Here is a 24,063-nt window from a genome sequence, read left to right as displayed (position 1 = left end):
TACCAGTAAAATGAACTTTATTTTAAAGCTCATTAAAAAGCTTCACAATAACACTAACAGAATTAGCATTTCCTTCATTTTATGTACCCCACATGAAAAATGTATTGTTTAGCAAGAGATGAAACGTAAGCGTTTCTGCATGCTACTAACACATTTCACCATCTTATTATCTGATAAGTGCTTTGTACTGCAATAATCAAAAACCTTAGAACAGACGGATTTCTTCTGGAAAGTCCTTATGAACGGGACAGACACTGGCTTTTTACTGACATACCCAATAGATGCCCAGACGAAAGAAAACTACCTTGGAATCTACAAATGCCTACGAAGGTTTCGATTACAACCTTTTGAAGGAGCAGTATATTTCAGAGCAAGGGCTTCTTTTCATCTTTAGTGATGCAAATGGTTAAATACTGCACAGAAGCTTAGTATGAACTCACAATTCCACAGGAATCTGAAAGTTACCAAGGCAATTTTCCTTTTAGGATAGTCATGACCAACACTATTACTATTCTTCCTCCCATAACACAACATATCCCAGACAAGTCTTAAGAAAAAAATATAAATAGTTCCCAGAACAATGCATTCCCACCCCCCCATCACATACAACGGCAAAAATATCTTCTGTCATGGGATGAAATAACTTGCTGCAAGTGCAGTGGTTTAGTCCAAGTCCATGCTAATGGTGTTTTGATCACTTGGATGACATTCGCCATTTTGTTGAGGCATTTCAGAATTTTTCTCGTCTTCTCCCATGTCTTCAGGTTTAAAATCACTCCGTTCATTTAATGGGTTTTCTTCCTTAGGAGAGTCAACTTTCGGTTTTGGTTGTGTCACTACAGGCTCACAGACATTGTTTAGCTCCTAAAAGAAAGGGAAAAGATGTGGTCAGAGTCTATATTAAGGACCACCAGCTTCACTAGTGTGAAGAGTCATATGCCAAAAAGACTGTTTGAAACTTGCTTCTGTATTTGTTTCCCAAGTCCAACTGACAAGTATTTATTGTACTCTGAAATAAATTAATTGGTCTACTTTCTGAAGTTCTGAGGGCAAAGTTCTTCAACTTAATATTTTGGATTTCACATGGGGTTTTTTTCCAAGACTATTTTGTGCCTACAAGTAACACCAAAAGACTGCAAGACATAAAATGTCAATAAGCTCCACAGAATTGTATACAGTATAGTACAGCTCCTCTGCTTTCTACTGAATCTCTTCCTGTCCATACTTTCTAACTACCTTTTAAGAACACTGGAGCAGCAAGATGAAATTAGGGGAGAGGGAGGGGGACAGATATCGGTCTGGCTTTAGCACCAGCCTCTAAAATTAGTTTCTTATGGTACTTACCTGTAGCTTTGCCTTAATTTCACTTGAATGCACAGCCGGATCCTGATCTAAGCTCTTCTTAGCCTGTGCACTCACAGCATTATTCATCCACTCTACCACTTCACTAACACACTTCTCTACTTTCATCATTTCCATTTCATCAATATGGATGTATTTCTCATCCTGCCCAAATACAAATGTTTTGTATTAGTTGATAATGTCAAATTTTCTGTCATCAAGTTATGCCAAAAAGACTACCCCAATTATTTACAACTTATAATCTTTACTGGGTTTCAAAATAAATGAAAGTTGGCAACAAGCCAGATCTGCTACAGCAAGAGACAACAATAAATACAGATATCAAAATAAAGCTTCTTTTGCCCAATAATTAAACAAGAAATCTAGTTCACAGAGGGAACAGAGGCTTCACAAACAGGTCACAAAAAATATAACATTCTTAACAGGTCTAAAAAAACCATCCCCTTCCTCCTGGAGGGTCTTACATGGGCTCAAGGTAGTTTAGACTGTGATTCTGCTGTACAAAGACAGGGAAAGGATCAGAGTTGTTAGAAGCATTCCCTACAATGCCACAGTTACACAGTCAACTGATATCATGAGCAGGACCTACCCAGCAACACAAGCCATGATTTTAGTCAAGAATTCTAAATACAGATTCAAGTCTTAAATGCACTATTTCCAATGATGCTAATAATTTCAAGACTGTGTAATACTACTGAATAACTTAATGACAACTTTGTGATCTATAGCTGTGAAGACATAATTGTTTCTGAGGCAAGTCTCAATCTCAAAACTGAATTAGCTTGAATGTTGTGAGTTGCCCTATTAAAAGTCATTAAGTTGAAACTCAAGTAGTAAATTTTCAAAAGCAGGAATTCTTAATAAGAAAGTAATCTTCAAATACCAGTGACAAAAAGAACCCCAAACATCCATATATAATAAAGCTGGATGTTTTAGTTTATCCTGAGTAGCTTTACATTAATGCTTCTCACCATGGCACAGTTCTTGTTCCCAAAAGAACTGGAAGAGCAGCACACTTCTAAAAAAAGTCAGATTGGCCTTTAAAAGGTCAAGAATCAGACCACACTCTAACCCTGACTCTTTATAAAAATGTTCTTTTTGGCCTGAAAACATCCAGAAGTATCAAGTGACTGAAGATATGACACACTGAGCAAGATTTTTTGAGTACTGGGAAACATTTGCGGTGTTAAATTTGTGACCTATATATCAGTAGATTGCAGCTCATCTGAGAGTGAATTTGAAGCCTCTGCCAGCTGGTGAGCCTCAGTGAAACACTATGTGGTAAAAAGAAATGTACTTCAAGGCCACTTACTTTATTCCTGAATTCCCCAGCTATTGTAGCATAATATTGGAGCCTGTGTCCCAATTCTTCTAACAGCTTTGGTCGTTCTTCTGCTTCTTGATAGCGCGTTTCAATTGGAGTACCTAATTTCTAGAAAAAGCATTTCCTGTGTGTTATGTGATTCACTAATGTTCATTAACACTGTTGTGTGGTAGTTTGGAAATTTTGCATTTTGGGCATACTAACAGACCTACCTTTAAATCCTCTAATTTGTCTACATACACCTGCTTAGCTTCATCCTCACCCTCTTCATACAACCATCCTTCTGTCTCCGTTAGAAGTGCAGAGAATCCCTGCAGATCCTATGTGTCAATATAATTCAACATGTGAAACATCAAAATACACACCAATTGACTATGTTGGTCTTGCAGTAACAGGACACTGGTAAATATATACATTAATTCTTAGTCTCCTACATAAAAATTACTTTTCTACTACAGCTTTTGCCTAATTAAGTCACTTAAACCACACCAGCTTCTGAACTGAGAAACACACAGATCTACAACACCGGCAGCATTTACAGTCTTTCATCCTTGATTAGGCCAATGCTTGGGGTGCAGCTTTAATTCATGTTTTTGGTTATGGATACAGCAACACAGCTTCCCCTTCTAGTCACCAACTTTGTTTTGAAACAAAACTTTACTCCGTTTGTGAAAAAATTTATTTTCAGGGATATATACTATTTGCTAAGCCTGAACCTAATTCCAGATCAGTCCCAGCCACCATTCGAATGAGTTATGGTTTTCAGCTATTTCCAGGGTGGCTATGAGAAAGCTTGACCAAGGAACACAAAATAGATACTTGGTATCAGTATTTTCAGAGAAGCTCCTGAAACCACAACCTACCTTTTCACAAACAAACTTTTCATATGGTCCAGACAGCTTGTCCCTGAACTCATACACATACTCCTCCACTGCATTCTTGGCATCATTTCTTTCTTTCTCCAGTTTATCTTGCATAATCATCTTTCCCTGTATAACCATAGAAATATTTTAATTAAAAAATACCTATGTTCAAACAGCATTCTACAAAGCACAGCTCCTGTAAACACAGTAATCTCCCAGAGGCCTTGATTCACATAACTGTTGGAATTCATTGCTACGCACCTGAAGAAATGGGTTGCACTTCTCTAGATTACAACAGCTTGAACAAATCTCTGATGTCACTCCATGGATCAGTGCTCTGATACTATTGCTATAAACAACGCTTCAATCTTTCTTATTAACATTTGTCAATTATGTGTTAACGTTGGACTGTATATTAGCTCACTGTAAATTATTTGAGTCCACATTCCAGGGTTACGGTAAAAGGTCAAAGATTGCCTTAAAAAGCAGATGAATGGTTAATAACTGCAATCAAGACAGCAGTCTAAACCACATTAACTCACCTCTGTTTCAATATACATATTGAGGAGTTCTTTTCCTAACTCCCAAACCAAGTTAGCTTCAATAGGTAGGTCCACGTTCTTCACTTTTATCTTGGGTTTTTTAGCTTCTGGGGGCTGATCACCTTTCTTCTCATTTGTCTGAGTTGGAGAAAAGAAAAACAGGATAATTTTCCTGACTGCCTTCTGATGAAGTAGCACTATAATGAAAGAAACATTCACAGGAAGAACATGCAGAGATTTTCCCTGTTCTTTCAGAATCTTCCAATATATAATTGAGGCACTTTCCTTTCAGGGATTCCACCTCTTATCCTAGTCTCCTTACAGTCTAATTGATGGAAAGTAAGTACTGAACTACAGGAAGGACATTTCTCAGATATGTCGTATTCGCAGGTTTTCCAAAAGTGCCCATCTACAGCTTAGCACTTCACCAGTGATGCTAACAGTGGTAAGATTTTAAACTAAACCACTTCTCATCTTATACAGATGAAAGAGCACACTACTAGCAATATCGGGTAGACATATGTTTTTCACAAAGATTATTTCCTATTATGTTCGTAAATTCCTGATCCCAACTTCTCTCAGCAAGCCTAATAAGCTTGGCCTCTAACAGCTGTTAAAAAATGGAAATGTCTGCAACCCAAACAAATCAGCTGTACAACACTGCGTAAAGACAGAGCAGTGGTAAAGAGAGACTTCTTGCATGAATTCTTTTGTAAACTCCATATGAAAATCATCAAGACATACACATTATTTGTCACAATAGAAAAGGTATAAAATTTAAAAGGTTCTGAGCACCAAGTTCCTTACTTTTTCCTGGAATATGCTACCATTTAAAAAGGCACCATTATAGAGCATAACATTTTCAACATAGTTAAAGGGTCACTCACTTTCTTGACATCTGGGGTTTTGTTTTCTTCAGAGGGAGGTTCTGATGAAGGGGGAGGCTGTGATGTTTGCTGACCATCAGTTTGTACCTGGGACTGTGTTCCAGCCTCACTGTTCTCTTGCTGGATATTTTTCTGTAATGAAAGCCCAGGCACAAAGGATGTAGAAGGCATGTGCACTTGTATTTAGTAAAAGTTATAGGGCACTTCACTTCTGATGCACATACTGTACAGAGTGCCCTACAAAACATTCTGTGCACACGCAGAAACACACACACTTTAACTAACGGAGATACAGACTAGTGCAAGTTCAGAAGGACTTGTGAAAACACTACCAGTGCCAGGCTTGCAGCATAATACTCATGTGCATGTGTGTGCACGCTACCACCTTCTCTCACAAGAAGTGGCTTTTAAGCTATTGAGTCATAGCTTAAGTTTTTTTCCCCCCTCAGAAAACTATTAAAACATCAAGTACACCATAACAGTGCTGCATTATTCCCCAGTGTTCCCCTCCCCTTCAATGCTGTAGAAAACAATCCAGCTTTCTCTTTCACAAAAAGTTTGAAAAAAACTTTACTAATATGAAAGATTACACACAAATCCTTTTACACAGAGAGCATGGATGACTAATAATCCAAACCAAGTTTTCCTATTTGGAACAGTCTGATAACTATGGCAGCTGTAAACAACCCCACCCTCAAGAAACCCACCTGCTGCTATTTGGCACTTTGCTCAATAATTGATTTTGAAATCCACACACTTTCAAGTTACCACAATTTTTCTCCTGTTCTTATGAAGGCATATTTCCTGACAGCTATGCACATCTCAAAATTAACCTCACTTTGCTGTCTTCCTTTTCTTCCAGAGCATGTAACAGCAAGACACTTTCATCAGTAAAGGACATTCACACACAAGAAAGGTCAACTTACATCACTTGAGTTTTCAATAGGCCTCTGGTCCTGAGATTCTACTTCAGTCTCAACACTGACATCTTCACTCTCTTCACTTTTAACTGGTTCTACCATGGACGCAGTGGACACACTGAAAATGCCATGAGTATTGACACGGACTTTCACTTTAACTTTAGATTTCTCTCCATCTTTCTGGGCTGCCACATTCTGGATAATATACCTTCCTAAAAACCAAAAGAATCAATACTCACACAGTGGAATTAAATAGGTAACATTACAGAGCCAGGAAAACACCTCCCTTTTTCATAGGGGACACATTTTCTAAATATTTGGTGAAGCCTCTGTGCTCATCTCATGGTCCCCAAAATGAAATGAATACCAAAAAAAAAAAAAAAAAAAAAAAAAAAAAGCAGCAGCATACTGCTTTTCAGCCAACTTTACCTTACAAAAAGGAAGAATGTTTACTTTTGTCATCTAGGGTAGGTTCTCTTGCTGCTAGTAATACAGAGTAAATACAAAAAGTGAGAGCTCACTTCCCCTTACTTGTGCTATCTGTGATGCTACAGTGGGATGAAAGACTAGACAAAGACTTACTCTAAGGCCAATGTTAAGTAGTATGTCTTTTTAATAAGGTTACTGCCCAACATAGAAACAGTATTCCTAGAAGTTTTCTTTTCAGCTTGTGACATCCATGTAAGTCTAAGTCTGCCATTACCTTTTACTCTAGGACAGAATGCAATTGTTTTGTAACTCCTGTAGTACCTGAAACAAGCATTGTGAAACTAAACCACAGACAACTAGTTTAACAGTGAATGAAAAATCAGATCTCCTCGACATTAAAAGCAGACGTATTTTTCCTGCCTACTATGTGGTTATGTGTATATCATCAGAACGGTGACCTGGAGATTATGACACTTGTATAGCTGCAAAGTACAAGTTCACCGATTTCATCACAGGCTGGATATACACCCACACACACACCCCCCATTCCTTCATTAATAGATCTAAACCACATGCATACAAGCTTTTACCTACTTACTTTACAGGCTAAAGAATGTAATCCCCCCTTCTCTTATCCAATAATACTAGAGCTGAGACTACCAGAAGAGAGGACAGTTCACATCAGAACTACTTACTCACCCATTAGGGCTACTAACAATTCTGTTCTGAGCAGAGTTAATCAGTGAGTGCGCTGAAGTCACTCTGATTTTCAGTTCTGTTCTTACCAGTTTACAGAACAGCAGTTAAACATCTTATTTGTTCAAGCCATATAAAATGAATGCTCACAAATCCCACTATCAGTCATTATGGTAAGAGTTAACATGAAAGGAAGTCTGCTGTTCCTGTAACTACAAAATAATGTGCTGGTTTCCAAGACATACGGTATTTGCACTTTGTGACTCTCAGTGAAACAACACATAATTTGGTTCAAAGTAGAGAAAATAACTGATGTTTCCTATTAGGATAATAGTTTTTGGTAACTTTGTAGTGCCTTAGGTATTAGCTGAAATATTAGTGAATCAGATGGAGATGTTTTTGCTCTATATATTCTCCCACCCATTTCAAGAATATTTATAAAGCTTATCTTTAACACTACAATTCTGGTGATAGTGTATTTTAAGTGCATTGTTACCAACAGGACAGCTGCATTGTCAAATAGTTAACCAAGATTAGTCATTTCTCCTACCACTCTGGAAAAAAGTTGAGCTTTCTAACAAAACCAAGCAATTACTTGACAGCTAGGAATAGCTTTATCTTAATTTTACATGCAAACATACAACATTTAATTGCATGCTTAGAAATCAAGAGCAATTATTTAATTGGCCTGTCTTTACCATCACAATCTTTTTCTAACCACATTGTAAACTCTGTGTCAACACTGTCAATGCTGTAATTTGTCAAAAAGGATGAAAGAACTGATTATAAATGTTACCTAGACAATTGCAATCACTGTAGTCTTGTAGCTGCCATTATTTCAGACTGTCTTGATTAAAACTTATTCAGCACTATGTCAAACCCAAAAAGTATAGGAAAAAACAACAACTAGTTACTCAAAACATGTTGAAGTTTTTTATATGCAGGAGATATCTCTCAAGTATTCCTAGCTTGCTTTAGTGATAAGCAGAAAAGAAGATTAAAAAAAGTTAAGAAGTTATCTTTCACAGTGAGAGTCCCATTCTAGCCCCGGGCATTCGGCTATAGTTTCCCCTACTTTCTTCAACAGACTGAAGCAACTATAGAAACTAGAAGAATAGAAGATCCAAATTCAGTTACCTATGGAATGGGAGAAATTAAAATTGAGTCCTTCAGACACAAAAACCTAAATATATACATCATATAACCATACTGTAACACAACACAGTTACAGAACCAATTTAAAACCGAACCGTGTGAGACAACACTATTTCCGGCACAATTACTTACCAATTTTTGACTCAGGATATGGGACTCCATTAGGATCAGAATAAAAAGCTTCTAACTCAAACGGACCTTTTCTGTAGAATGTAAGAACCTTAGAGAAAGGTGCTGCATGATTTCTACTGAAGACCTCATGAACCCTAGAATTAAAGAGAAAAATACCACTTTTAGCAGAAAGGCTTTGATCTAGGGTCAGAAATCTTCAGAGAAACATCACCATGTTTTGACACATTTGCCCTTCTGAGCAATTCCAAGAAAGATACTTCACTACTGTACCATAAGGAAAAAAATTATTGTTGTGTACTGTAATGGGAAATTGTCCTATTCCACTAATTTTTGAGTCTCAGAAGCAAAGAAGTTTAGATGTAGATGGCAATTCAGTGACAGACTATCAGCAGAACTCCAAAATTTGTTTCCTGCAAAAACTTGGAATAGCATAATTTAAATCATAATTTGCACCGTTCCTCAGTTAGTCTCAAAAAGCTAATTATAGTCCTGTTAATTCCTTTATCATTTACTTTCTGTGGCTCAGTTGAGAACCCTGACACCAGATTATTATTCATTCCTTGATATGACAGAAAGACAACCAGCTTTATTTTATGTTCTTCCTCTAGGGTCTGTCTGCTGTTATGCCAGTCTGATTCTAATTTCCATCTAAGTTTTGTCTCCTAACTATGGAAGGATCTCATCTAATAACCTAAATGTAACAAAATAAGAGCTTCACCTAGCATGTGAATCTGCAGGTTGCCCTCAAAAGTATGTGACAGAACAATTAAGTTCTGCATCTCCACACAAGACAGACAAAAAAAGGAAAGGCTGAATTACAAAGAACATGAGAAAGGTATGAACAGGTCCCTCAAACTCTAAACTTTCCAAAAGCTACACTCAGACCTCTTTACATCCTAGACAGCAACTGCATTTCCCACAGGTGTGGCATAGTTAATAGCAGAAAGGTCAGAGTCTTAAGACACTGCAATTGCAAGAAACTTCTTACAAAACCCTAAGAATTAAATCCTTGCTTCTGTTTTCAGCCAAACAGCATCTATGTAAGCTCACAATATTAGCATAATGCATAATGTTCCTACTAAAACAAGAATCCAGACAGGTGTTAGGAACACCTTGAGTTAAAAAAAAGCCAGGAAGGAAAGTGGGATCAGGATCCAGCAGTTATTCTAGTTCATTTTGTATTCCAAAACCTGACAACCAGTAAGGGCAATGCAACACAAGATACTGGTTGGTAGCTTAATCATAAAATTTTTTAATCACATTTGAGGAGTTACAGTTAAAATTTTAATGCATGCCTTTACACAGTCTCCACTATCAGCCATCTCTGGTACATGGCCTACAAGTTTTCTGCATCAGAATGCCAAGATCTTAATTTAAATGCAACCAAGAACATTATGCTTGAATTATGAAGGCCAAAAGCTTCACAAAAATGTAGTTTGAGCTACCTACCCTTCAGTGTCCTCTGCTTCTGTGTTCCACAACAGAGATATTGGGAATGGTGTAGCATCTGTCACAGAGAATTCTCTAACTTTAAAAGCTGGAGAAAGAATTGCACACTAAACAAAAAAGAGACATGCATTAAAGGTGGTTAACTGCTCTACTCCACCCGCCCCCAAGACAGCTAAACATCTTTAAACAAGAAAGAGAACTGTATTACTTTACTAAAACAGAGCTAGGCAAATTGCTTGATTTCAATGGAGTATGGTAAGAAAACAGAAGTTTCATACAGAAGTGTTTATACTCTTTCAGTTAGCAGCACTTTTGGCCTTATTCTTACTGTAGCTTGTGAAAAAAGGTAACAGTCTAAAACAGGAATGTAAAGAATGGCAGTCCTGCATTACTTAGTCCTAAAAGAAGTGGTGTTTATCTTATAAGTCCTGCTTCCCTCCCTGGAGAAAACTGATTGCTAGTGATGGAAAGCAATTAGTGAAATGGGGTAAAGAAACAAGTCAAAGAAGAGAGGGTGAGATAAGAGAATAAAGGAGAAAACAAAGAAGGGAGAATGAGTTGTTTGCTTGTAAAATATAGTTCAGTAGTTGGAAACTGTAAAAATTGGGGGGAAATAGAATAAAAGTCTGTTTCACATTGATGGAAAGTTGGATACCAGAAAAATGCAAGCTTGCAGTGTTTCGGGCGTACTTCTCATTAACTTTGCTGATTAAAAGTGTCTCTTCCCTCAGCTTGACAGCAACTTAAGTTTTTCTCATTAAAGATCCCTCGATCCTGTTCTTTTGAAGAGTGGACTGCTTACAGAATACACCCAGCATCAGCACTTTCAGTAAAGTACTGCACCACAGAGGAGTGCTCTGGACTTTTTAAAATAGCATTGTCCCATAGAAAGACCCGGTGAACGTGTATGTTCCTTTGCATACTTAAAAATGGACCACTTCTACCGTTTCTCGTAACTGCTTGGCTAATTCTTCACAGAAGTGCTCTCAAGAAATTTAACTTTTAAGTTTATCAAGCATTGCCAGAACTATACCTGCAGAGCACAGCCCCTAGCTATAGCTTCATCTGCATTCAGCGTTGTACTGACATCCTTGCCAAAGAATTTAGCAATCCTCTCTTTGACAGCAGGAATGCGGGTTGCTCCTCCCACAATCTCTACAGCAGTTACATCTTCCACTTTCAGTTGTGTTTGTTCCATTAATGAAAGCAGAGGCATCTCTATCCTTTGCAGCAGGTCAGCACACAATTCTTCAAATTGTGACCTAAGGAAGGAAATGGAATTAACCAAAGAATGCCTGTCCCACCACTAAGACTTCCTGGTATTCGTTTCCAAACTGATGCTGCCCAGGTTTGTTAACTACACTGCAAGGAGACTTAAAGCTAAACCCCTGTGAGTAGGCTGAAGTGACAACCATACATAAGGTAGTACATGAACAGCTGCTTACTGATTTTCCTATGCTGTTATCAATGTAGTTAAATAAGATAAAAGTATTGTTTGGGCAGGTGCTATATATTTCCCTACAGCAGAGGTTACAGATAAGAATACAAGAAAACATTAATGTAATTCCTTTACAATGAAAAACTGTTGCTGGAGGGAAGAAAAAAAACCCCACCACTCTTGGCAGCAGTTACAGGACTAACAGTGACTACAAATTAAGTTGTGCCTGTGAATGTGTGCAAAAGAGAGACAGACACACACAGACTTCATTTAGACTCGGGCCATAATCAAGTCATCCCCCATAAGCACTGTATCTGTCCTCCATTTCTCTGCCAATATCCAGAGTACAGTAAGAACAGAAAAAAAGGAACAAAGCTTCAATTGTTGCTATCTTAAGAGCAGTATGGGATCTAGGTTACCTAAAATACGCAGGAGGCCTACATATGCAGCCAACCCCCCTGGGTCTGGTTTGCATGCATCAATCCATGGTTTTAAGAACATGTCATTCTACAAAAAGAATCCAAGCTTCTTATGCATGCATTATTACACTGAAACATTGCTCAGGTAGCTGAACATTACATTTCACAGCCTTAGTTATTTTAGTATTACAAAAATGCCACAGCTATTCAGCACTCACGCTTCATTTTAGCACAGTAAGTTTCTTTCAAATATGGAAAGAAACACTTGTTTAAGAAATATGGTCACCAAAGCAACTGCCTGTCTTGTAGAGCACTCACCTGTTCATTTTTCCAGATACATCAGTATCATTCATGAAACACTCAATATTTAGGGGAATGTCTGTGCTATTTGAACTCATTAGTTTCTTCAGTTTCTCACATTCCTGATACAGACGAAGAAGAGCTCGAACTTTTGCTTTTGGATCCAGCTTATACTTTGATTTTATTTCTGCACAAAAGTAATCTACTAGCTTTCCATCAAAGTTTCTTCCACCTAGGAAAGGGTCAAATGCTGTGCCAAGTACCTGGTTTGAAAGAACACAATTATTTAATCTTACACTTAAGTAAAAATCAAATGGAATAGCAGCCTTCCAATACCAGCAAGCCTTTGCTTCAAAAAAGGCTGGGGACAAGTCAGCCTATTTTCCAATGCACAGGCTTAAGTACTTTAACCAACCACATCAGCCAAAAATTGCTCTTCACTTTTACAGTGGAGGTAAGACTAAATAACTCTGTGACAATCCTAAACGTTCACAATTTCAATCCACACACATGTTCATTTAGATAAAACAAACTAAATGACAGCAGTTGTGTTGTATATCTTACATTGGTGTATTGCAATGAATTTACAGCCTCCATTTGAAACCATCCTAATGAAATGAAGGACACTGATAAGAATCTTCACCTTTTGACTCACTGCCATCTCCCATACATTAAGTTATTTCAGAATTTTAAAAACAAGGGGCAGGTTTATAGTCTATGTGATTCTAATGTCTCATAAACCCTTTTATTTTCATTTCATCTTACTACCTTCAGTTTACTCTTGTTGAATGCACAGGCTGATACTTGAAATGCAGAATGTCCCATATCAACAAACACAACTATCCGTGGCTTCTCTTCAGGAGCTGGAAGGTCTTGTTTATAAATTCCATAATTCAGAGCCACTGCAAAACAAGTGTCAGATATTACCAATGCAATCTCTAGTAAGTCTCCAATTACATGCCTCCACATCCCTGTGAATATTAAGCTATCGATTGAAGAGCAGCAAAACAAATCCAGACATAAACCTATGCAAGGTCTTACCTACGTGGAAGCTTTATTCCATTAATACATGTTGTAGGACCTGAGAAGCAAAACATCCTCCCTCAGTCATTCTCTCTATGTGTTGAAGCATGCAAAACCAAAAAGCAACAACGCTGTTCAGGGGTTTTCTACTTTGATCTCTTTATTAACAACTTTTTTTTTTTTGCTTTGCATAGTTATCAAAAACACAGACCATCTTTACAACAAAACCCAAACCCAGCTTTGTATTTATAAGGAGTATCTCCCAGGCATGAAGGTTTTGCCTGAGAATGGTATAAATGGTCAGCAGAGGCTGCAAAAGGGAAGAATCTCAGTCCATACAGAGTATCAGGCAGGGACAGTTCACATGCTCTGAAGAGCAATGTTTTATAGTCACACCAACATTCTCTCACTTCAGGAGAAACAGACACTGACTCCCTCTCTCACATCAAAAGCAGTAGTTCCAGACCATCTGGAACAAGGACAGCCAAGTTTCCCACTGATCAGAGACTTGAAATTTATGGATTCTAGTGTCTAATAAAGTTCCCCTGCAGTTGGTACGCTCATTCTCATCTGTGTGGATTCTTTGGGGTCTGTGAAAACCCAGTAACAGCAGTCATTAATCCCTCCCACAAGCAGTTATTAAGAGGTAGTTAATTAAAAACAGGAACTCTATTTCACAAAATGTATCTGTTATAGCCCCAAGATCTAGATTTGACTGAAATTGTGTTTTGGTTTGTTCATTCACATAACATTCCTACTTCTGAGCAGACTGAACACATTGCCCTTGTTTCCAAGCTAAAAATAAATTTATGAACAGAACTTGTGAAACTTTATAAAAGTCACAGCATAATTTGCCTTTTCTTAAAAAACAAAACAAAACAAAAACCAAAAAAACAACCCCCTGCCAAAAAAAAAAACCCAAACAAAAAAACCCAAACCAAAACCACAAACGATTTTTCTTTTCTGCCCTATTATACCTGAGGACCCCTACCCCAAAGATACTATCAAAGATTCTTAGATTTAAAATATTAGAAAAACTTGGACGGTACTCATTAGCCTTGCAAGGTAAGAAAAATTAGAAATGCTATGTGCTACACCATAAAGAAAGGCTGCTGGTGCAATCAAGGGGATGAAAGAGCTACCTGCTTTTCCAGGGACTGTTCATCCCAATGGCAAAGCTTCCAAAGACCCTGGCTAAAAAGTCCTGAAAAGCAATCAAGGTTCTTGCACGGCCAAAGACTGGCCTGAGCTGTTCTGCCAAACAAACAAAAGGGAAGTGACAAAGCCTTTAGTTGGCTTATAACACCCCATCATGAGAGGTCATCTCTGAATCAGGTGTGAAGGATTACTTTTGCTTCAATACAGAAAGGGGTTGGAAAGGTACTGTTTTGACTGGTAAGGTTGAAAAACACTCCCCCCCCCGCCCTTTTTTCTTTTTTTTTTTCCTTCCTTTTTTTTGAGTACTAAACCAACCCTTTTTTTCTTTATGAATACAAAGTTTCTTCATAAACATTTTCAAAATGGAATTTGAAGGTTAAAAACAGAGGGCTGGATATTTGTACTTCCTCCTCCTCTCTCCGCAGTCACCCTAGAGGTGTACAAGCCCTGTAGCTCAAGAATCCAGGCATGTGGGACGAAGTGTCCTACTGTGGGGTCCACACTTACCCAGCTCAAGAATTCATGCTACCACACATTCTCTATGGCTTTTGCAACGATCCTGTCAGACTCACTCTTCATTAGGTGCAAATATAGTATTCAATGTAAAGAGCATAATACTGATGAAACAACTGTGTTTACTAGAAATTCTATGTATTACCATGTAAATACTCATCTGAAACCAATTCTGGAAAAACATTTTAAGATACCACTCCATCAGTGCATACTTAAGATTGCTTTACTCCTTAAAAAATATAAAAGAAAATATAAAATTCAAAAGTATGAATCCAGCTGATGTGCACCAAACATGCTTGCATGGAACATTCTCCCAAAGTAAACTCTTCCTTACTTATCTAACTAATGTGGGCAGTAGGAACAGAAAAGTAATTGTCTTCTGGTACAGAACTCCACTTCCCAATTCTTTTCCCAGGAAACAAGTGCTAGTCATTATGCCATTTAAAAACATGCAACAAATGCTCTCTCACCAAACACAAACAGAAAAATGCAGGAAGACAGGTTAAGAATGCTTGTTTTAAGAAAGACCAAATAAACTCGTCATTCTGCCAATGTGTTTTTAGAGTTCCAAACAGATTAGCAAAGGAGATTAATTGCCTTTTGTGTGTGTGTGTTTTAAAACCACAGTTACACTGACAAAAGCCTTGGAAATCACAAAGTGTTTGATGCTTAATCAAGAAACTTCCTTTACGAGTGCCTCAATCGCACAACTGCATCATGAGGTTTCTTCCATGAAATCTGGACGGTAAACTAAATGGACAAGTAGTCTAGGCACATGACTCCTAAGTACGTACTCAGGGAGATAACTGTCACTAAAGCTTCATCTCTTCTACCCCTTCACACAGAAGACATTAAAATGAGACTGTAAATCAAGAGAAGAGCAACAAGTTTTTAGAATGTCTCATTTCTGATTTTTCGAGTCAGCCTTCTTTCTTAGAGTAACTAAATGCACCCTCTATCACACCTTTCATTTGCAGAAATTGCTATTTTACTCTACTTACCTGCTGTCATGTCATTCATTAATCTAAGACAATTTAATCCAACAATCTGAGCTGCGTCCAGAAGGGACCTCCTTTCAGCATCTGTGAAAAATGATGGAACCTGAAGAAAACAGGTGAGAATGGAAAGTTAATTCCTGAAAATGAGATATCACATTGTTTATTTGAAAATATTCATTTAAAAATTGTATCTGTCCCTCCTCTTTGAGGAACACACTTGCTCACTGCAAGTCTTTTAATATGCAACTATTGTACTGAATCAAGACTTCAATACTCTATTCAATCACACTGAGCTGGAATTAAACGAGCACACGCTAGCATCAAACAAATGAGTTAGTTGTATACAAATGCTAGAAACCTTAATTACTGGTGCAAGATATGAAACTGGGTATTTATTGAGACAGAGACACGGAATAACCTTAATCAGAATTAGTTTATATACTCCTGTCCAAGAAAGTAAAGGGCAGGGGGGAGAAGTACAGCAATATTACAGATGAGAGATGCAAAGAAATAAGGGATAACAAATAAAGAGAATCTGTTTTGGCCAAAATTGCTTTGGGCAAGAAGTAGTAAGAAATACTGAAGGAATGTATTGTTGAAAATTTGTTACACATCTCCAGCATTGGCATTGGACAGTGACCTCTGATGTCCTCAGGGACAGAAACTACATCATTAGAAGATGCTAACTTTGCAGGTATCAACTGGAGAACAAATTCTTCTAATAACAGAACTAAATATTCCTAGATACAACATGAGACAGACTTGTTCAAAGAGTCATTGAGTACACAAAGGCAGATGTTATTTTATACTCAGGCTTTGCAATGGAATGACTGTTCTTCATCTGAGGTCATTTTCTGTGCAGTCATAAATTGAAAAAAAAATTAACTTACTGAGAGGATGAACATAAACAGGACAGAAACTAAAGTTTTCAGCTGCCAGAGGGCAAACTTTGATAAACAAAGGCACCTTTAATGAGTAATTAGTGCGCCTAGTCATAGAAACAAGCTGCAGAAGGGTATATATCAGATCCCAGAAGTGTTCTGGGTCCAAAAGTTCAGACATCACCAAGAGAATGAGTTCATGAATAGGGTCAGGGTCTAGAATACGGAAGCAGCCCTGGGATTTCTTTAAGTCAGAAGCTCTCAAGCTAGTTAGGATTAATCCTTTCGTAAGTGCTTATGCAGTGTTCTTTTTCACTCTACATGAATAGAAACAAAATGCCCTCAATAGTTGAAGACATAATGTTCCTGTACACTACAATTACTTACAGAAATAACACAGTCTGTTACTGGCTTTTTCAGGTTACTCTCTGCAGTCTCCTTTAATTTAGTCAATAACATAGCTGAAATCTGTTCTACACTGAAGATATGCTCCTCATCCATGTACATGACCTGGATAGAAGAAATACATACAATAATTACATTATTTCAACGGGAGGAAAAATTACTTACATTCAATGTTTTTGGATACACTGCTGACTAATAATACTTCATCAATCATGACATGCTTCATTATTTCATTACTGGTGCCTCACTAATGCACCAGTTCAAGGTATGGAGAAAAGCAGCAAACCAAACACACAGCCCTAAGCTAAGGTCTTCATTAGTGAAGCAGCATTGTTTGCTACACCAGCAAGGCTTCATTATCAGTATTTTTATATACTTCTGAAGATGAACACAATGTTATTAACTGCATCTATTCTAGGAAAAGCTGACATTGTATTAGCAAACTCCTTGAAACATAAGCAAGAGTCAAACCTGCAATGTGGTACAAACTGGTTTTGAACATTTCAAGTAACTTATATCAGGCAGTCCACTAAAGACAAACATGTCACTCATTTATAGCAATTATTCTAAAGAAGAGTTCCCTACTACTTTACAAGGAATTTGTAACCACATAATTAGACTGCTGCAATGCATTCCGCACAAGAGTGACAAAAAGGTTAACGCTTTGCAGTAAAACCGTATGACCTCATAATTATTTTAGCAGTTTTTCTGCCAGGACATTTCAGCTGAATGTGTAATTTGCCAACAGGGAAGCTCATATTTCAGCAATTATTTGCAAATAAACCTTAATTTGATAGTTAATATCCACTATTTAAAGATGAAGCTGTCTATTCATACAGAGCTCTAACAGAAAGGTTAAAGAAAACCTTTAGGGTAATTAAATGAAACCTGTATTTTCATGACTACGTGCTGAAATGTAAACTTTTAAATGTAGCTCTAAAACCCAAAAAGATACACTGGCAAATTTACCTTTACTCCAACTCCACCATTCTTCATAGGAACCAAATCATAGCTCAACTTTTCTTTTTCCTTCTGAACAAAAGGATCATTAAATGCACGGCCATGGAATCTCTTGAAGTTAGATACTGTGTTGTGGGCATGAGTAATTTGCTGTAAAGAAATACAGGATATTTAGAAATCCACTCTTGATTGACCTGCAATGTTCAGTGCTGTTCTGTGTGCCCCCAAGCATCAGTCAAGTTTTAAGACAACTGCTCACCCACTTGTCACATCTCTTTCTGTAACACCTGTAATTGCTATCTGGTACTTTCTATTAGCTCATTACTACAGAAGATTATATGAGTCAGTGACATAGATACTTACAGACCATTATACATTAAGTATTATAAGGATTATACAAGTCTCTCTAAAAACTTGAAGCAATCAGGTGAGCAGTAACAGGATCTATAGCTCCTACTACTTTAGTCACCTAATTTGGACAGAATTCAAACAATTAAAGATAGAAGCCAGCTTCACAAGTAGCTGCACTGCTTGTAAACTGGCCCTCCAATCCCAGCCACCTCACCTTCAGCTGTTCACTTTAAACCCCATTATATTAAGTGCAAACAACTGTTTCTGCAGTGACTAAGCCTCAAGCTGATAAGTCTCCCCACACACTTTAATAATTTTTTTTTTCCTCCGAGATACTTTTAAACCACTTCATTTCCCTGTTCATGTTCACCTAACAGCCATTCAAATTCTTGCACCAGACTAAAGAAGGATAAGAGTGCATAGACAACAGCAGGAAACATGAGACTCTCTTGTGGTAACGATGTCACCTTAAAGTATATGCTCAACTACAGTGCAAGCTCCCCACAGAACCAACTGACCAAGAAAAGCATTCTTTATCAGCAACGCAATGCAGAACAGGAATTAGACAACTAGACCAGCCTAAGAGATATACGGCAAGTATCTCGGGGTAGAATGAATCCTATTCTATTGGAGAGAAACTATAAAAGCGCATTGTTCTCTCCAGAATAGATTTAGGCAGGCACCAACATATTGCATGATAACAACTCAAATGACAAGCATACCGAGGAAGTTTTCTAGCATTCACTTCCCTCAAAGGGAAAGCATCAGTTTCTTACTGCCTGCAAAATTTTCCATCATGGAATTGAAGAATCTGAGCTACATCTTATATTAGAAAGCTATGCAACTATGACAGTTCTCCAACAGAAAAGCTCCCTGACAAAGCAGCAGGCCATACCCATAGTATTAAACAGTAACTTTCAGAAATCTCTCTGTGTGGAGAAAAAGATGTCACACCTGAATTCCCTACCAGGAATCATCCTTGGTTTATTCTAACCACCAAACAGTGCTCAGAGATTATTAGTAAGAGCACAAGTTAGTACAGGCCAAAAATCAGGCCAGGAACTATTCCAGTACTTTAATGCAAGAGAGTATTTAGGTTCTGTGTTCAAGATGGTTTTCCAGGATGGTTTCAGTTATTTGTATAGCCATAACTTCAGAGTACTTGAATGCTATGTAATTCACAGCTCTATTGGTGAAGAACATAGAAGCAAAAATTATTACCATGCAGCAGGCAGAGAAGCACAAACACTCTGGCAGCTTTTACAGCCTAATTTAGAATTAACCTCAGAGCCTTTTCTAAGAGAATAATCTTAAGATATTTTTAGAGTAATTGTATGCCATTAGGTCTGTAGCATGTTTTAATATCTTCCTGCTTAGTCACAATTAAGAAAGCTGAGAATTATGGTCTGTTAAGTAGCATACTGTTCTCATCTCCAATGCTACTAGACTTCAAAGAAACAGAAATTCTCTGAAAATTCACTCCAACAGCAGCTCCTCAAGTGTTAAAGAGAGCACCTCCGAGTATTACAAGCTCTCTCACACATAAACACATTGTTGAAGTCGCCAGTCAAAAACTGTTGTATTCTCCAACCCCCCCACCCCCCCCCCCCCCCCCCACCTTGTTTTGTGGTGGTTTTGGAGTTATTTTGTTGGTGTGGTAGGTTTCTGTTTTGGTTTTTTTTAAACTAAGAAACTCATTCAAATGAAAGAGATCATTTTACTCCTTAAGTAGCTACTATACCCCAGGACACTGGAAAATATAACTCTCAGTTGTCTGTGTCAAGAAACTTGCACATTTACAAAAGAAACACATTTTACATCTCAGTTGGTCAGCCACACTAGACTGCTTACAGCAAGAGAAATTAATGCTCTGACATCTTTTATCATTTTAAGTACCACATTCCTTTTTTTTTTTTTTCTTTTGGCAAAAATATCTAGTTTCAACTGCTAGGACAACCAAGCATGAAAGACTCACTATAGTAAGTCTGAAGGCAACTGAAGTCACAGGAGTTCATCACTGCAAATACATGCTTTTTAACGCAATTCAACGGACAAAATCTACTTCACTTTTAGCTTGCTTCACATTTTCAGCAGCGTTTACTGGAATAATCCAACAATACTGAAACACACTTGAGAGTACATAGGATTCATATCACTTGCAGTTTTGAATAACAACTCATTTCTGCACACTGATGAATCATACTAGTTCCCCAACTTGACACAGTAGAAGCAGTCAAATAAACAAAAGCAATGCTAAAATGAGATTTAAGAAAAAAAAACCACAAACACATATATATTTACTTTATTACTCCAAATGTTAACCTGTAACTGAAAGTGTATGTGTACTTATGAACACGTAACCTACTCTTATTTCCTTGGTTGTTCAAAATTAAGAGAGAAGCTATTACAAGTGGGGAAAAAAGTCTCCTTTAGTCCTCTCTCCATGGAAACCCACTGCAGTCCTTTTACTACACGAGAGATCTTCTGCACAGGCCAGCAGAGGCTGCACGCTTGGTCTCCACCAGCAGCAGTTATGTAACAACCTACAATGCAATACCTAAAGATTTTTTTAACCATTACATTTAGTTATTCTAAGATTTGTCAGAATTAAACTCTCCTAAATTGAAAAATACTACTTGGATGAAGAAAACATTCAATCTTTCAGAGCACCTCAATAAAAAAAAAAAACAAACTGAGGACTTACACCTTCAAAAACACAGGTATTTACCGTTCAGGGAAACCAAAGGTAGCAAGGTGCCTAAATAGCTTTAAGAATCTGAGCTGAGACTCTCCCTTTGCATCTAATTTTAAGAAACCGTACACAGCATTTAAAAGGTTTTCCAACAAGTGCAAGGAAAACCCTACATACAACCATTAGGAAAAAAAGCCTGATGGCCGTGAGTTGTCAGAAAAGGAACACGTTCAACTGGAAAATATTACCATTAACGAAAGAGAGAGCAGTAACATTCTAGCAAAAACATCCTGCATTTCTCTGAAGCTTTAAAGCATGGCAGAATAGCACAGCATTTTTAAAATAAAAGGCTTGACACGGAAAATAAAGTTTTTCATTTTAACTACAGCGAGCCAACTCTCTTTACACCCACTGGTACCTGAACGGTTTGCACTGGCTGATTTACTGTTACGCACAAATGCCAGGAAACGACCTACCCGACCTACCTGGTTTTTCGCGGAGACACCAATAGCTCTGTTTTTGGATCCAAACGAAACCACCGATCTGAAAAGAACCAACAGGCTAATTAACTCAGTACTGACAATAAACGCGGCCGAGGACCCGTCACAGATACGTTTTCTACGATTGCAAATAAACCACCCGAGTCTTTCTGTTGAAGTGGCATTCTTCCAGCTTGTGGTAAAACACAGTAAGACGGCTCTTATCCGTGTTAAGGACTTGGCTCCAACCCAGGACCTTTCACAACGGTTCATCCAGTTAAACACGACGATGGCAATTAAGAGCTCCCATTCCCGACTACACCCTACCCACCCGCGTTTGGCTGCTCGGTAACTTTACAACTAACTCCCGCTTTGAGCCTGAAGCTTTCTACACCTGACCTCAGACTAAAGGAGAACCGTTCTGGGGCAGTTTTAACAGTCTGCCCGACCCCAGAGAGAGAGAAAAAAAAAAAAAAAAAAAATAAAAGAGTGTGCCTGCGTGTGTCCCATTTAAACCGGCCTGCCCCGTCTGGCAGCTGCCGGCTTTCCCCGCCTGTCGCCCCATTAGCCGAGCAGCCCCCCCCCACACACACACCGCGGGCTGGTCTCCGTTTCCATCTCGGTGACCGCAGGACCCGCTCAGGACCCCCGGTCTCGGGGACGGGGGGGACACACGGGGGACGGGGGGGGGACACACAGACACGCACGCCGCCGTGTCCCCCCCCCCCTCCCCCGCAGCCTCTCGGGGGGTCCCTGACCGCCCTCCACGGCGGACACCCCCTTCCCCCCCCCCCCCCCTCACACAACCACCCCCCCCGGTGGCTTCCAGCACTTTTCAGCTCGGGCCCTCCGCCGGCCACTGACCGGCTCCTACCTGCCCTCCACCGCCCGGGAGGGACCGCGCTGTCCCGTCCCCCCCCCCTCCCCTCCTCAGCCTCCGTTCTCCTCACTCACGGCGTGCACCGGTCGCTGAACTCGTTGGCGACGGTCTCGATGCCGCCGGCCCGCGCCACGGCGATGTAGCAGCTCTGGAAACCCAGGTCAAAACCCACCACGGCCATGATCCCGCCGCAACGGGGAGAGCGGGGGGAAGGGAGGGGGAAAGGCTCCCAACCCTACCCCGGCTAACGATCCCGGCGCTGCGGCCGCCGGCCCCGGTACCGCGCCCGCGGCGGCTCCGTGCGCAGGCGGGAAGGGAGGGGAGCCGGCGCCGCCGCTTTAAATATGACAATGAGGCGAAGTTTCCAGAAACTGCGGCAACCACTCACCGGCTCCACGTGCGGCTTCCGCTTCCGCCTTCGGTGGCGTTCTCGAACAATTCCTACCAATCGGCGGCGCCGGGGAGCGGTGACGCGATAGGTGGGTGGGCCGTTCTCATGGCGACGGCGGACGCCGCCGCAACACCGCGAAAGGGGAAGAAGGCGGGGCGGGGATGCGCGGGGCGGGGCCGGGAGGGAAGGGGCGGGGTCGAGCAGGGAAGGGTCGTGGGCGGTGTCTCGCGCGCGCGCGCGCGGGCGGGCGGGCGGTTGGCGGCTGTTAAACGGCTTCTCCGCGCGCGCGGCGGATAGCGGGCCCTGGGGCCGTCTCCTCAGCGCTCTCCTCGCGTCTCCTCCGCTCTCTCCTCGTATCTCCTCGCCTTTTCTCTTCCCTGCCCTTCTGCTCGCCGCCTCCCCTTCGCTCCTCGGTTCGGCTTGCCCGGGAGCTGTCGCGGGAGCCGGGCGGTGCGGGCTGCCCGGTGTTTTATAAGCGCTGTAAATGGCGGTCCGCGTCTGCCGGCGTTTGGTTTTGTCGGCGGCGGGGCGGAACGAGCCTGGGTTTAGCCGGAGGGTGTGGGGGAAGGAAAGGCTGCCAGCCGTGGAGGCCTGGGTAGAGCGGCCCGGGAGGCGCTGGGCCTGCCGGCCACGGAACGAGCATGGTGGTGGGGGCTGTGTGAGGAAACTGTTGGGGTGCAGGTGAAGTGCAGCGGTGCTCGGCTGTCCCAGTGTGTGACTCGGCTCTGCTGCTCAGGGAACTCTGTATTTTGCTGAGCCTGTGTGTGGGGGAGAATGGGAGACAAGCGGCTATCTGTGACAATATCCTCACTCCTCTAATAAACTGGGAAACCTCTCTGTAGACTCAGCTATCACATTATTGCAAGTGTCTCCCCGCTATGCTGTTGGGGTGCTCTTAGGGCTAGCAAAAAGTAACAGCACAGGTTAAATAGAGTAATGTAACCAATCACTTGCTCTCCATAAGAGAGCTTTTGTGTCCAGTGCCATAATCCACTATACTATTAATCTCCTAGCTGTCCAGCTCTAGCTGTTTGTTCAGGACCCCATCCCTTTCTACAGGCTGGCCTTAGCCTCCTGCATTCCATATGGAGGCATGGCAGTTACACAGATCTTGATTTTGGTTGTCAGGGGTACATCTGTTAGATGCTGCCCTTCTAGTCCTGGCTGTTACGAAGGGTGCGGAGAGATGGTCGTGTTCGGAGTCCTGAGTGTCCCTGTGTGGAAGAGGCAAAATGTCAGTATTTTGCCCCTGTTCCCTTTCTAGATTCTGTGCTGCAGCAATGTTACCTCTGCTAAAGCTTCGCTTCAGAGTTGAGTAACATTCAGCTCTGTGTTGGATCTTGACTCCTCCTGAGTACTATATGGGGAGGAACTGGTCCCCTAAAATAATGCTTGCAGGTTCCAGAGGAGCCACAT

General features: G+C 40.2%; 1 protein-coding gene across 2 annotated transcripts; it reads right to left on the bottom strand.

Moving 5' to 3' along the window:
• HSPH1 (heat shock protein family H (Hsp110) member 1) lies at positions 1–22,638 on the bottom strand. 2 transcript variants are annotated; one of them, XM_049822922.1, is made up of 18 exons: positions 22,331–22,638; positions 21,383–21,440; positions 17,864–18,004; positions 16,877–16,999; positions 15,612–15,711; positions 12,685–12,818; positions 11,935–12,179; positions 10,793–11,021; positions 9,760–9,866; positions 8,311–8,444; positions 5,905–6,110; positions 4,979–5,110; positions 4,092–4,229; positions 3,550–3,675; positions 2,899–3,006; positions 2,675–2,794; positions 1,345–1,506; positions 1–864 (listed from the first exon to the last, which is right to left on the bottom strand). In XM_049822922.1, exons 1-18 carry the CDS (start codon positions 22,435–22,437, stop codon positions 664–666), a joined length of 2,571 nt encoding a protein of 856 aa, XP_049678879.1. In that variant the 5' UTR covers positions 22,438–22,638; the 3' UTR covers positions 1–663. The 2 variants fall into 2 exon arrangements, with proteins under 2 accessions (XP_049678879.1, XP_049678880.1); XM_049822923.1 differs by lacking the exon at positions 4,979–5,110.
• Between the last annotated feature and the right edge of the window lie 1,425 nt (positions 22,639–24,063).

Source organism: Accipiter gentilis, chromosome 19, assembly GCF_929443795.1.
Source record: "Accipiter gentilis chromosome 19, bAccGen1.1, whole genome shotgun sequence".
NCBI classification, from domain to species: Eukaryota; Metazoa; Chordata; class Aves; order Accipitriformes; family Accipitridae; genus Astur; species Astur gentilis.
Note: the sequence above shows the minus strand (reverse complement) of the source record. Positions and strands in the feature narration are given on the sequence as shown.